This window comes from Acinonyx jubatus, chromosome F2 (assembly GCF_027475565.1).
Source record: "Acinonyx jubatus isolate Ajub_Pintada_27869175 chromosome F2, VMU_Ajub_asm_v1.0, whole genome shotgun sequence".
NCBI lineage: Eukaryota > Metazoa > Chordata > Mammalia > Carnivora > Felidae > Acinonyx > Acinonyx jubatus.
In genome coordinates this window covers 37,239,123-37,253,836 of record NC_069394.1, presented here as the reverse complement: position 1 = coordinate 37,253,836, position 14,714 = coordinate 37,239,123, and the positions used below count along the sequence as shown (strand labels likewise).

General features: G+C 38.1%; 1 protein-coding gene across 7 annotated transcripts in view; it reads left to right on the top strand.

Annotated features, from left to right (window-relative positions):
* The window catches only part of VPS13B (vacuolar protein sorting 13 homolog B), a 794,855-nt gene that overhangs the window by 625,975 nt on the left and 154,166 nt on the right, over positions 1-14,714 (top strand). For 6 of the 7 annotated variants that reach the window (XM_053208413.1, XM_053208412.1, XM_053208415.1 and 3 more), the window contains exon 36: positions 5,972-6,367. In XM_053208413.1, coding sequence (XP_053064388.1) covers positions 5,972-6,367 — 396 coding nt within the window. The remainder of the gene's footprint in view (positions 1-5,971; positions 6,368-14,714) is intronic. The other variant, XM_053208414.1, reaches the window with a different exon arrangement.

Here is a 14,714-nt window from a genome sequence, read left to right as displayed (position 1 = left end):
TGAACTTTATCAGATTAAGGAAGTTCCCCTCTACTGATAGTTTCTTAAGAGTTCTTATAAATGGATATTGAATTTTTCAAAACATTTTCCATATCATCTTTTTGCTTGTTTGGTTTTAACTGTTAACATTACTACTTTGTTGTGGGGTTTTTTAATGGTTATTTATTTTTGAAAGAGAGAGAGGGAGACAGAGGATCCAAGCAGCCTCCGTGCTGTCAGTGCAGCCTGATGTGGGTTTCAGACTCATGAACTGTGAGACCATGGCCTGAACCAAAGTTGGCTGCTCAACCGACTGAGCCATCCAGTTGCCCCAACATCATTACTTTGATTTTCTAATATTGAGCCAACCATGTACTCTTAGCATAAACCCTCTTGGTCATGGTATGTTATTAGTTTTATGTATTGCTGGATGTGATTCCTAATTTTTTTTTTTTTTGAGAATTTTTATGTCTCTGTTCTTAAGGTTAGTTTTACTGTCTTTGTCTGGCTTTGGTATCAATAATGATGGTTTCATAAAAATGAATTGAGTAGTGTTCTCTCCTCTTCTGTTTTCTGTGGCACAAGAAAATGAAGAAAACGAAGATAAAAAAAAAAGGATTTTCATAGACCCTCTTGCGAGCACTAAGAATTCTCTTCTCACTTCCTAAAGCCAGAAACAGAGGATTTCTCCTAGTATTCCCTCTCTCCACACCTCACGCTCACTTTGGACTACCTTGAGTCCAGGCTGGGGGATACAGGAAGAAAAATTACAAACTCATTTCTATTTTGATGGTATTTTCCAATCTAGTCATCTTTTCCAGTCTTCCTGTTAGCATTTACTTTACAGCATCCTCAAATCGCTACTCTGTGTAAGTTTTATAACTGCATTCTCTCCAGCTTCTGGATCTGCTTAGAGTGAGAGGGACAGGATTCTATCTTTCCTGGAATCCTTAAATAATTTTTAAAGAAAGGGAACTGGCAACTAATGAAGAACAAGGTATATTAGATATTTTTGCTTTGAGAGAAAAGATAAAAAAGAAGCCGAGGCAAACATTCCTAGGCCTTGAAACTTAATTTATACTCCCATTAGAAACTGGAAATGTTGTGTAACTAAATATACATGTGGAATTTGTGTTACTTTGCTGTTAATGGATAATAAATTAACTCCAAATGTGGTGGCATGCAGCAACATAAATTTATTATGTCATAATCCTGTAGGTCAGAAGTCCATGTGGGTTCTGCTGGATTCTCTGCTTAGAATGTCACAGGGCTAAAATCAAGATGTCAGTTGGACTGGGCTTTAATCTGGGAGCTCCAGAGAAGAAACTCATTCTACTTGTTCACATAATCTGGTTCCTTGTGGTTGTAGGATTGAGGTACCTAATTACTTGTTAGCTGTCGGCCAGGGTTTCCCTCAGTTCTAGGGCCGCTCATTCCTTTTCACCTGACCCCCATCATCCTCAAAGCAGCAATGACATATAATAGAGCCCTTCTCATGCTTCAAATCTCTCTGACTTCCCTTTCTGCCTCCTTCATATATAGGGTTTATATATCAAAGGGTTTATATATCTAGGCCTACCAGATAATTTCTGTGTTTTAAATTCAACTGAGCTAGTCTTTTTATCACAAGTATAAAATCCCTTCACAGCACAACCGTACCTAAAGTAGCGTTTGATTTAATAACCCGGGGAGAGACATCTTGGGCAGGGGAGTCATCTTTAGAATTCTGCCTACCACAGAACCAGATTAGAATGTTTGGCAGTGCTCCAGCATGATTAGACCAAACGTACTTCGTGCTGAGTGGAAGGCCCAGTGCTACATATTAATGATGAAAAGTAGGCACTCGAGGAACTTCTTCATTGGTGGAAGATATAATCTCATAAAAAGATACTTGTGCAAGGCTAGGTTTGTGGATCAACTTTTTGCAGAAAATGCTGAGCGCTATCCTGAAGATTAGGCATTAGGCAGAGAAAGAGTACAGTAGACAAAGGACCAATCTGAGCAAAGGCCTAGTGATATAACATAGCAGGAGCTGGAGGAAGTGGGCTTTATAAACTCTGTGATATTTCTGGAACCTTAATGTGCAAGGGGGAGAATGGCTGCAGATAAAGAAAGGCAGGGATTTTTTTTTTTTTTTTCCATTCTAAGGAGCGTGGTCTTTTGCACCATAGGTAAAGAAGAACCCTGAAAGAGTTTTAAACAGGAGTGAGCCAATCAGGATCACATTTGAAACAAATCATTTGGAAATTACTCTGGAGACTGGATTAACAGGAATTGTCTAGACAGATCATTTAGGCGGCTTTATAATAGCTGAACAATATCAAAGCCATGGAGGGGGAAAAAAATGGGAAGTGGCTGGAATGCTGGAGAGAAGGAGATTGGTTTCAAGCAATATTTTGGAAGTTGAACTTAATCATTGAGTAGATTTGGACCAGGAAAAGAGGACATGAAATGAGTCAAAAAGTCCGATTTCTGATTTGAGCCACTTGGTAGATTATAGAGCCATTAACTGCAACAAGGAATATAGCACGCGCAAGAAGAGTTAATGGATTGTTTTGGATAAAAGGATGAGACTATGGGAGTTCAGTAGAAAGGAAAGATTCATTCATTTTTTCCTTCATTATATCATTAAATACACATTTAGTACTCACTGTGGACTGGACAGTAGTTTAGACACTCAGAATATTAAGATGTAGGACAGCCCTTACTCTCCAGGAGCTCACAGTTCACTGGACTGTGACAGATACATAAGAAGGTAACTATAAAAATAATATAAACAGGTGCCTGATGAGCCACGATGCACAGGGTATTCTGGAAGCATTGCATGAGCAGCATCTTACTTGGCCACAGGGGTCAAGAAGGATTTCCTGGAGGAAGTGACTCAAGGACTAAGTCCCAAAGGATAAGTTAAGGTAATAACCACAGATGTAAACAGTCACTGGGACCACAGTAGGATCCATATCAAGGTAGTAGTCAGCAACTCATACATAGCATTCCACCAGTGACTTGACAGTCTACAGACAGGGAAAATAGATCCCTTAGGCTTTGCCGTTGGTTTAGGTGGATATTGGGCAACTTTCTGAATGGATCACTAAATTGTGTCTAGAGCTGCAGAAAGAACACTTCAGACCCTTCGCTTAGGTTGTGCATATTACGAATCCAGACAAAAGCAGATGGCTTCTGGCCCCAACACTTGAGTCTTCTTTCTGCTATAGCTTTGTTTTGGTTTCCTGTTGGTGCTTTCATCTATTAAGATTGTCCTCTTTTTCATTGTGGCAAAAGGCAGTATTATTTTCTGTGAGGCCATGGAATTTGGAAGCCCATGTAAAGGGTGGGTAGGCAGAGCAAATAAATGTATGGATCATTCGAACCATCCAGTTTTCCTAAAGTATTTACCCACCAGCTTCTTTCAGTACCCCCAAACCTACAAATCTAAAATAATGCCTTTCAACAAGTGGTGCTGGTATAACCGGAAACTCCCAAGTAGAAGGAAGAAGTTGAACCCCTACCTCACACAGTACTCAAAAGTTAATGCAAGGACAATCACAGGCCTACATGTAAGAGGTAAAACTAAAAAACTTGTAAAAATAAAACGTAAGTGTCAGTCTTCATGACATTGGGTTAGCAATGGTTTCTTGATAGGACCCTGAAAGCATAATAAAAATAATAAATTGAAATTCACAAAAATTAAAGTCTTCTGTGCTATAGATGATAGCATCAAAAAAACTGAAAAAAATCCACAGAATGGGAGAAAATATTTGCAAATTCTCTATTTGATAGGGACTTGTATCCAGAATATACAAAGAACTCGTATAATTCAATAATAAAAAGACAACCCAATTTTGAAATGAGCAAAACATGTGAATAAACATTTCTCCAAGAATATATACAAATGGCCAATAAGCATATGAAAAAGTGCTCAATATCATTCAGTGTTAGGGAAATACAGATCAGAATCACAATGGGCTACCACTATATACCCACTAAGATGACTGTAACCAAATATAACCCAGAAATCCCACTCCTAGGTAGATACCTAAGAAAATTGAAAATATGATCACATAAAAATTTGTATGTGAATGTTCACAGCAGCATTATTTATAATAGCCAAAAAGTAGAAACAACTCAAGTGTCCATTAACTGATAGTGGATGAACAAAATGGGGTCTATCCATATGATGGAGTATTATTCAGTTACAAAAAGGAATAAAGTACTAATACATATTTCAACATTAACGAACCTTAAAACCTTTTGCTATGCTAACTGACAGAAACCAGACCCACAAGGCAAGACATTATATAATTCCGTTTATATGAAATGTCCAGAATAGGCAAATCTATGGCGACAGAAGTTAGATTAGTGGTTGCCTGAAGCTGGAGGTGGGGGATGGGTGAGAGGGACTGCTAAGTGGGCTGGGATTATTTTGTGTGTGGTGATGATAATGTTCTGGAAGTAGACAGGCAATAATTGCACACTCCTGTGAGTTTACTAAGAAACCATTGAATTGTACACTCTAGGTAAACTGTATGGTGTGTGAGTTAACATGTCAATAGGAGGTGAAAAAATGATTCATTTAAGTTAGGGTGTTATTTCTATTTAAAAAAAATAGGGGAGCAGGGGACATTTTAGTATTGCAAAGGGCGAGTTAGATATCTGATCCTTTCTAGTGGACACCTAGTTAGAAGCAGGACTCTCAGAGTTTTGCTGGGCCTGATTAAAAGAAACACATGGGAAGGCACACTTAAAAAGGATGGCACCCTGAGGGAACCTGGGTGGCCAGGAGAAAACTGTAAGCTGAGGAAGGTGAGAAGAGGTCCTCCTTATGAAGAAAAGTATAGAAATTAACTTGATCTGCTTAATGATCTTGCCAGTAGCTTCATCTGGGTTTATATCTTGTATTACATCCCCAGTCTCCAGTGAAAAGAACACTTGTTAGGTTAAGTCAAGCTCACACATAGGCAAGACACAACGTGCCAGGCACTATGTATAATGATGTATGATGTGTTCTGCCTTCACGGTGCGTATAGTCTTATGTCTTGACTGACAACAAAAACAGAAGTAAGAAGAAAGCAAAAACAGAAAATTAAAGCTAGTTAGTTTTAATATGAGGTAACTAAGCAGCAAATAAGGACAACATCTGGTGTATGGTGTATGGTACATATAAAATGGACTGTAGGTTTTAGGAGATCTCAGTCTACACTTGCTTCATTCGATGGGGTGTTTAAATTTTTTAGAATGCAGAATGTAGGGAAAGATGTAAAGGGACTCTTCTGGTTTGCAGCAGGTCACAAAGGGGAAACAAACTTTTTCTGCATATACTCAATCAGAGAAGGAAAGGCTACTTCAGTTAGTTGTGTGTGTGTGTGTTTTTTTTTTTTAATGTTTATTTTTGAGAGAGACAGAGATGGGGGAGGGGAGAGAGGCAAAGAGAGAAGGAGACAGAGAATCCAAAACAGGCTCCAGGCTTTGAGCTGTCAGTACAGAGCCTGATGCGGGGCTCCAACTCATGAACCATGAGATCATGACCTGAGCTGAAGTTGGACACTTAACTTACTGAGCTTTTCAGGCGCCCCTGGACAGATATTTTTTAATACTGATATTTGTGTCAAGCATTGTGCCAGTTACTAGGAGGTGTCCTTTTGCCTTGGAAGAAAGAACACCAGTTCCAGTAACTAACTGAAATAGCTGCTTAATTTTGCCTCAGAGTGAGAGGGCAGAAGTAGATGTCCATGGGTGGCCTTCAGTCTATCAGGAACAGTCACATGGACTGAAACAGGAAGGTAGGCATGTAAGTAGTCCCGGGAAAGTGTTCCTTTGAGTAACTACATGGAAAGAATAGTTAAGTGATGAGTAAAAGAATGATAACATCTGGCATCCTAATGAGTCTGCTGTGCAAGTGCAGGGAAACTTAAATAGGAGCTTGCCAGGGAAGGAAGGGCTTATATTCAATGACAGAACTTCAACAATTTTCTTATCTTTTTTAATTCTGTAGCAGATATCAACTTGGATATATCAAAGCCTTTGAAAGCCAACCTGAGTTTTACCAAGCTGGATCAGATAAACCATTTTTTAAAGAAGATAAGAAGTGTACACAACAAAGAGACCTCAGCCCCATTGGACACCATGTTGAATAAGGATGAGTTTCCAGCCTCCAAGTGTTACCGTGGAAAGTTGTCTAAACCTAAAGTTCATGGTGTTGGAGCACAAAAGGTTCCATTTCAAGAAAACCTGTGGAGAACTATTTCTTGCTTTCAAAAAATCACTGTCCATACTACTCAGATTGTGATCTCCATGGAAACTGTTCCCCATCCTAATAAACCATGCCTGTTAGCATCTTTATCAACCCTCAGTGGAAGCCTTAATGTCAAAGCAGCACAAAAAGTACCTGGTAAGTCACAGAAAGGGGGAGAGGGGAATGATAATATGATTTGTTAACATCTGAAAGTGCATAATTTTGAAGATTCATAGAGGTTAAAAGTTTGAAGGACCACTACAAATAGAGACATTTCTGGTCTGTGACCTTATTTTAACAGATAATTTTATAACAAATCCTTCGAACCTAAATATTTTAACACCCTGAATTAAAGTTGTATCCGTCTCTTCAGGCATATTCCTACAAAGGCCTACAAAACCAAAGCCATCCATTTCTAAATTTCTTTTTACCTAGAATAGTGGTAATGGAACAGTGGAGTATCAGGTTTTGTTAACCCTTAGAGCAGCGGTTCCCAAAGTGTGGTCTCAGAACCAACAGCATCAGCATCACCTGGGAACCTGTTAGAAATGCCGGTGTTCAGACCCTACCCCCGACCTACTGAATCAAAAACCCTGGGCATGGAGCCCAGAAACCTATTCCAAAAGCTCTACCGGTGATTCTGATGGACTGTGTTAGGTCACTGGTCACACTTTATTTAAAAAGAGAAGAATTGTTCTGGTGGCAGGTGTGCTGCACAAAGCGTAGTAATAGAAACCAAGGCTCAACTGTGCAAGGACAATACCATTGATGGTGCCAGCAATACCTGGCAGAGAAAAGGCTGTGCTTCAGTGCCTCACCTAGCAAAGAGTGGCACGCACTCTGCAAACTGGATGTCGTTGATGGGTGGAGAGCTGAGGAATTAACGGGCAGTGACATCTACGTTTTCTTCTTTTGCTACCATGACTGAAGTGCTATGTGCTCTTTCACACTGAATCAAAAAGTGTAGGCAGAAGGAGTGGGAGGAGGGGAAGAGGAAAGACAAGGTACAGGTAGGAAGTAACACTTTTCAATCACAGAACCTGCTAGCTACTGTGGGAGTTCGGGGCACAGTGCCAGAAATTTTACTTTGAAAGTAAAAGTAGCAAAAGGGAAACATTTTCTTCCACTTTAATTTGCAGGAAAGAATTGGGGCTAAAGGGGATAAAGCAAATCCTGAAACTATACGCAACTTAGTTGCTTCCTAAGAAGTAGTTAAGTGGCAGCTGGAGACTCACTGGAACTTAGTTCCACATAGCCATTTTGGGCACAGTAGTTTAAGAGATAAAGGGAAAGTTTTATGGTGGAGAAGTACAAATTTTAGGCCAAAAAGTAGATGATTTATTTCTTTCTCACCAGAAATATTTGTGACCAAGCCAGCTAAAAGGACTGTATTTTTTTTATTGTCTTAAAAGTTAGAAGTGAAAAATGTAAGGTCCATGGGACATGAACGACTATGAAACACTGGAGGCTACAATGCCTGATTTATCCACAAATAAATTGCAAGCCAGACAAGGTTGGGCCCGTTCCCACGCCTTTCCAGTTGTACCTTAATCATAGTAGGGAAAGGTTAGCATTCAGACACAGGAAAAGAATTTAAATGGACTATACTCAATTCTAGGTCCTTTTCTGTTTTCATCCTCATTTCTTGTTTTATTCAAGTTTTAATGGTGTTTGTCCTCAGTAAACATCTCTAAAATGTAGTTAAAATCCTCTCACTGACCTCTACAAGATAGTAGCCTCACTCTGCTTTTGTAACTTGTGTTTTCCCCCTCATACCAGAAAAACTACCTACCCCTATCCCTTTTACAATCATGGGCTTCAATGTAGTTAAACACAGAATTAGAAACTATAGCTCCTACAAAGATATACTTTATATAAGTCTAACGTGTAATGGCCAACAAACGTTCTAAAGTAGTTACTTGTGTCAACAAATCAAATCAAATTGAAGTTAGCTATTTAACAGGAACAATTTTATTATGAGAACATAACTAACACCAAATCTGTTTTCCCTACATTCTCCTCAATGTAGTGGCATGCTCAAACAGTTTAAGAAGATAACAAAGCCAGCAAAATAATAATTAATTACAATTAAATAAAATTGGGGTACGTTCTAGTTATTGCTGATGGATGATTTCTGAGAAATTATAATTGAGAGACTATTACATATTTGTCAAAAATTGATTTTTTAGCTAAGCAAAACTTTTTAAGTCAAATATAATTTAAGCTTTGAACATTAATTTCATTATATTGAATATCTTAAAAATTCACGCTTTGCAACCTGGATGAAATATACTCAAATCTGTGTTCAAGGTATATTTTTGACGAGTGGTAAAAAGTATCCCTCACAAAAAAAAAAAATCCGCTTTTACCAGTAGTTCTATTTCTTTTCGTATTCTGCAAGCGACATCATTCTGCACTGAACTAAACTTTTTTTATAGTGTATCTTTGAGCTCAACAGAGTTAATGTTAGAGTTTTATAGTTTGAATCTAATACAGAAATACTTAACTGTGTCTTTGATTTTACAGTTTATATAACTATTGTGACCATCTGCAGCAGCTGCACTTTTCACATTATTTGCTGAACCAAATTGAGCACAGTGACAAAAGTAGTCATCTCAGATGTACTATTAAACAGAGAAAGAAAAGGGAGCATTGCCTGGGTACAGTATAGCCATCTGCTGTACAGATGTTATTGTATAGAATGACTTAAGATAAAATAATTGTAGAAAATTTTCATTAAAACCTCAACAATTTGCACTTGTTTATGCGAATCTGCATAACTCCCCAATGAGACAACACACTTGGGGTTTCTTTGGTTCTCACTCACTTTCTCTTTGATCCTTTTTGATGTGCTGACTTTAATAAACACAGTCAAAAACACTGCAAAAACATCATGGAAAAAACTACAAAGGAACAATTATAGCAGCAGAAACTACTCTAATCCCTAACTTACGCAAGCTATTTTTAGTGAAATATTTTTTTTAACACTCTTTATGTGACAATGTTATATAAACAGGGTAAAACGGTCCTTTCCAGATGAGTTTTAATTTAGGAGCTGAAATAGACTTGTAATGCCAGAGGAATCTTATGTTCTAAGTAATATTTAGAGAAACACAATGGGGAATGTGTTATAGTCTGTAAGGTACAAAAAAATATTTGAGTTCATCTAATGATTGTATTTTTTATCATCTAAACCATCCTAAGTTTAGGAGAAGAATATAGGGAAAGGGAATGATAAAAGCCTGACAGGGGAAAATTAATCTTCTTCCCAAGACATTGATAATAACACTTAAATCGAGAACCACTCTAGTGTTCATTTACTGGCTTTTGCAACAAAATATGTACAAATTATTTACTGAAATGTTTTCATCATTTGAAACAAAATGAAATGGTTAAATATTTTCAACTTAAAAGAAAAAAAAGGAAATCTACAAGTTTTTCTTAGCCTTCTGTCCTATCCTGTGACGCTAAACTATAAGAGTTTCAAGGGACTTGATTTTTTTCTTAATTCTACTCTGCAGATGCTGGTGTAACAGTGACTTAAAATAACCTAACCCATATTTCTGCTGGAGTACTTATGTTCTTCCATATGTCTTTGGTAAAAGGCCCCTAAAGTTCTGATTTTAGTAGATGTAACGCTTAGTTTTTTTTTTTAAGTTGGTATATAATATTGAAAAAAAAAATAACAGTGAATCTCATTTAGAGATGATATCTTATTTTCTGAAACATTTTAAGGCTGATAGTATTTCTTTTGCTATCCATTAAATCCGTCCCATTCTACAGTGTGTTCTTTTAAAAAATAATCCCCTTCCCCCTACCTACACACACAACACACAATCTTTTTGCCGTTTGAAGTATGTCATTTTGGAGAAACCATAAGTATATAGCTATAAATTGTGAACGTAGTGCTGCACTTTCCACAGGCCGGGTGGGGAGTGAGCTGCAGACTTTAGCTCCCCTTGTCAGAGTAAATTATGGCTCTATTAGGGCAGCACTCCTTAGATTTTGGCAAACAAGGGTACACAATTCAGGCTGTGAAATAGCTGTCCTTTAGGCTGCCTTGCTCTTGTTCAGGGACACTTGGATTAGCAACTTCCATGTAAATAAGGAAAAGGGAAATAGGGTATGAACACGCTAGATGGCACAGAGGGTTGGGGGAAGAGCCTAAGTGAGGCCACCGTGGTTTGCATTTTAGTCTGACCTGGGGAAAAGTTGCAAGGATCCTCCTTCCATAGGCACGTAGGGGACTTTTCATCCACAGCAGAAAGCAATGAGTTGAACCCCTTTTGGTCAAAGAGCTGTAGTTCAAATAACTTTCACTACCCAGTCTCTGCCATCCAGATGTACTGTCTTTGTGTATAAACAAGAGTAGAGAGGAAGAAAGCATAACCACATTATCTTTCACGTACAGCAATGCCTCTTCTTTTGTTCACTGAATTCAGGACCAACCAAATGCAAAGAACCTAAAGTTCCTTTTTATGTATTGAAAAGTGAAACCCAGTCATTAATTGATACAAAGTGGAGTTCCAGCTTTTCATTCCATGGTTAACTGGATCTCCTGAGGAAAATCTCTTAAGGCGTTGTCATAGCGTTGGATGCTGCAGAAATGCAAGTAAGCCTAAGGAGAAATAAAACGTTAAATTAGATATGACTACCTAAAATAATATGTTGCAATAGCAAGCCATTTACAACACCCCAAAGACTTTTGTTACTTTTAGAAAGAAACAGCTTCTCTTTCCAATGCCTGAACAATAGGAAATGAATTCCTTGACAGTGAAAGTCAGAGGACAAACTTAGCTTTCAAGCCACCACTGAGGACTGAAGTAGGAGTACAGCTTGTAGACAGCTATACAAATCACTAACAAACCTTAATGAATATTGGGTGTGGGCATCAGGGTCCTGTCATTTTTGACACTATGTCCCAAGTAGCTTAAACCCAACACTCAAGGAAAGGTGGAGACCTCATTGGGTCTGTAACATCTGGGATTTTATTTGTCATTTTGGCATACCCCGCAAGCGCAAAAGAAAGAGTAAAAGGGGATTATCTTGACAATGAAATGAGTTACTGAATCTTGTGATAATGAAAAGCAGAAGAATTCTAATGCCTTTCTATAGTCCCTGAGGTAGAGGTGCGTTTATAGTTTTGCAGAAGTAAAATGTAGGCAGGCAGAACAGATGGCCTAGAGTCCCTGAAACATGACACCCCTCATCTCAGAACTGAGTACCACTATTAATCCTGGTCAGATTCCCTCTTATTACTTTATAACAAGGTTCAAAGTTGCTACTGATGAACTGGCGTATCCCTCTTGTTTTACTCTTAAATTACCTATATCGATTACTCATTTTTTTCAACAGTGATATTTTTCTGTATATACTGATGGACTATTGAGACATTCAAAAGAAGTAGAATAGGAAGTTCTAAAAATTGAACAAGAAATAAGTTAGCAGAAGTAAAATTCTCACAGATTTTTTTCAATATAATGTGTCATATTATTTCTCTAATATGGTGGGAAATAAAAACCCTAAATGTATAAGATACTCTCTTGGAGAATAATTCTCTCGTCCTCTTCTTAGAAATCACATGCAGTGGAGAAGAAATCCCACCATACAAATGTTATGCTCCTTGTCAGAATTGTTCCCATAATGTATGATTAACTAGAGTTTAGGACAATCATAGGCAGTATTAATATTGTTATCTTGGATCTTTTTTTCACACCCTCAAAAAGAGAGGTAAAAAATTAAGCATGTCTTTTGTTTTTTAAAAGAAAAAACCCACTGGGAGATAAATGTTGTTCAGATGTTTACCACGGTTACTTACTCTTTTGTTTAACCAAATTATATTAATGCAGTCTTCTAGGTCTTTTCTCTTGGGATACTTAATTTTTTCTGTTTTAAAAGGTGTGTGGGTTTTTTGAAATGTCTTTTAGGTGATTATTGTTCTTCATGTACATTTTTTGTTTTAGTGCTATGTGGTTACTATAGCTGCTTTGGATTCCAGTGGGAAGCCTTTAAAATACATAGGAGAGTAACTTTAGAAATTAAGAAGATAACCACTGGGTTGAATTTCTAATGTGTTAAAAACCGTCTAATAAGCAGCCACCTTAGGATGCTGAGCACTGCCATGTGCTGTGGTGTGGTGAACATGATGTACCTGCCCAGCCTTTCGTAGAGGGAGATGAGCTCATCTCAGAGAGATAACCATCTCTGACTTTTTCTTCTGATTCATCATCGACCTGAACTCCATTTGAACCTTGTTAGACAAAAAACAAGCAGAATTCCTGGCCCAAACTATAAAATATAATTAAGCCCTTTTGAAATGATGTGTAAAAGAACATTGCTGTACCCCCACTTATAACCACTACCACCACCACAACCAATAAAGTTAAATCAAGCACTGCCTGTAATGGATTAAAATAATAAATGTTCCTGGATTTCAGTGTTTGAAGTACTTGAAGAAAACAGGCTCCCAGCAACCCGGGTAGCTGAATGCAGGAGAGACATTTATTAATGACGAGTTCAAGGATTTGGCCTGTTTAAGATCATTACTTTGTGTTTACTGTGTGTTACACATCTTTTATATTTTTACGCAGCCCACATGTGTCCACATGCAATAATGAAAGCTTTTTTTCCAACAAAAGAATTGTTAATTGTGTAAATGTGGTTCTCTTGGGGAATGTGAAGTCTTCCTAGGACTCTGCTCCTTCTAATGAGAAATCCAGTACAATTATACTCTTCCAAGTATATCCACCTTCAGTCCTGTCTCGAGCTAAATTGGTCTATTTCTTCTATCGTTTTTAGTTACCAAATTCCAAACTTAATCTAGACAACTAGAAAACCGTTGGCCTTAGGTTATATATTTTACAATTGTGTCCCATTGCAGTGGACTTTTTGTATCTTAAGTACTGTAGAAAAAAAATCCTTTTTATTTCTTCTCCAAAGAGTTTTAACAAAGGTACGGTAAAGAATGATTCTCTAGTTTTAGATACATTTTGAGATAACAAAAATACTATCAGTTGACATAAAGATATCTCACTGCGAAGTGCTTTTAGAGAAGAAAGTTTCCAGTCTTAGCTGGTAATTAAGCCTGGAGATCTTAATAGCTTCTCCTCTGTATCCTAATGATAGCCCCTTATAGGTCACTATTAGGTGAAATGGACAAGAACTGTCACAACCCTCAGTGCTAGGACTGTGGAAAAAGATTAGCATTAATCTCTTTCCCCCCCTCCACTGAATCTGTGACAGCATTTACTTTTGCCCGTGGTCACAGCAAATTGCCCTCTCATCCACATAAGCCATGAGTAGGCTATTTGCTAGGAAAGTTTCTGGCAAAGCTACCTCGTCAGTGATGAGTGACTAAGGACACATCTTAGATGTTCTTTTTCTCTCTGGCTGGGCTTCTCTGGACCTGTAGGCTATGTTGGCATAACATACTGAGGCTGTGAAAGACAGCTAAGGACAGGAAAAAGCATTTATTCACAACCCTATTGCCAGTTGGAAAAATGAAATTACTAAGAGCTAACTAATAGCAGTAGTTTTTATAGAGCAACCTGGTGCTGGAGGGGAGGCAGACAGAATCTGAATCCTAGCCCTGCTACTTACTGGCAGTTGATCGTGGTAAAAGTTACAACACAGCTCATTTCCAAAACGAAGGCAAAAATACTTAATTCACAGGCCTCTTGAAAGGATTAGGTGAAATAATTAACTCTGAGTACCCTACACATTTCTTGGCACAAATTTATTTAATTCCTCTATAAATGTTGGGTTTTTTTGTATCTTCTTTCCTTTCCTTCTCCCCATACCACAGGAATACTAAAGTCATAGATCATGAAATGTATTAGTTTAAAATTATATTAAAGATCATCCTTTTTTTTTTTAAATGTTTATTTACTTTTAAGAGAGAGAGAGTTCCAGCAGGGGAAGGTCAGGGAGAGAGGGAGACAGAGAATCTGAAGCAGGCTCCAGGCTCTGAGCTGTCAGCACAGAGCCTGACACGGGGCTCAAACTCAGGAGCTGTGAGATCATGACCTGAGCTGAAGTTGGATGCTCAACCGACTGAGCCACCCAGGCACCCCAAAGATCATTCTTTTCTTTATCAAGAACCCTCTTTTCCCTTTTCTCTCATAGACCTCATGATCCAAACACATTGCATTTAGGATTAGATAGCTCACGTAACTGTATCAACTTGATATGACTGTAACCAAAAAGAAAAGTTTTCGTACATTCCCGAGCCTGTTTTAGATAGATCCAGGATTTCTTTCGGGCCCTTTGAAATACTGAAAATACCTCATGAACCCCCATTACTATGTGGAACTCCCTCAGGGTCAAAGAACCCTGGGTTGAGGCCCACTGAGCTAGTCCTAACTCCCTCCTTGAGTTAAGGGTGAAAGATTAAGTGATTTGCCCAAGGACATTCTGCGGTGGAATAGGGGCTAAACCATGTATCCTGGCTTTCGGTCATCAGTTATACTAGTCTTAAAACACCCGAATTATGCAGATCAAGACC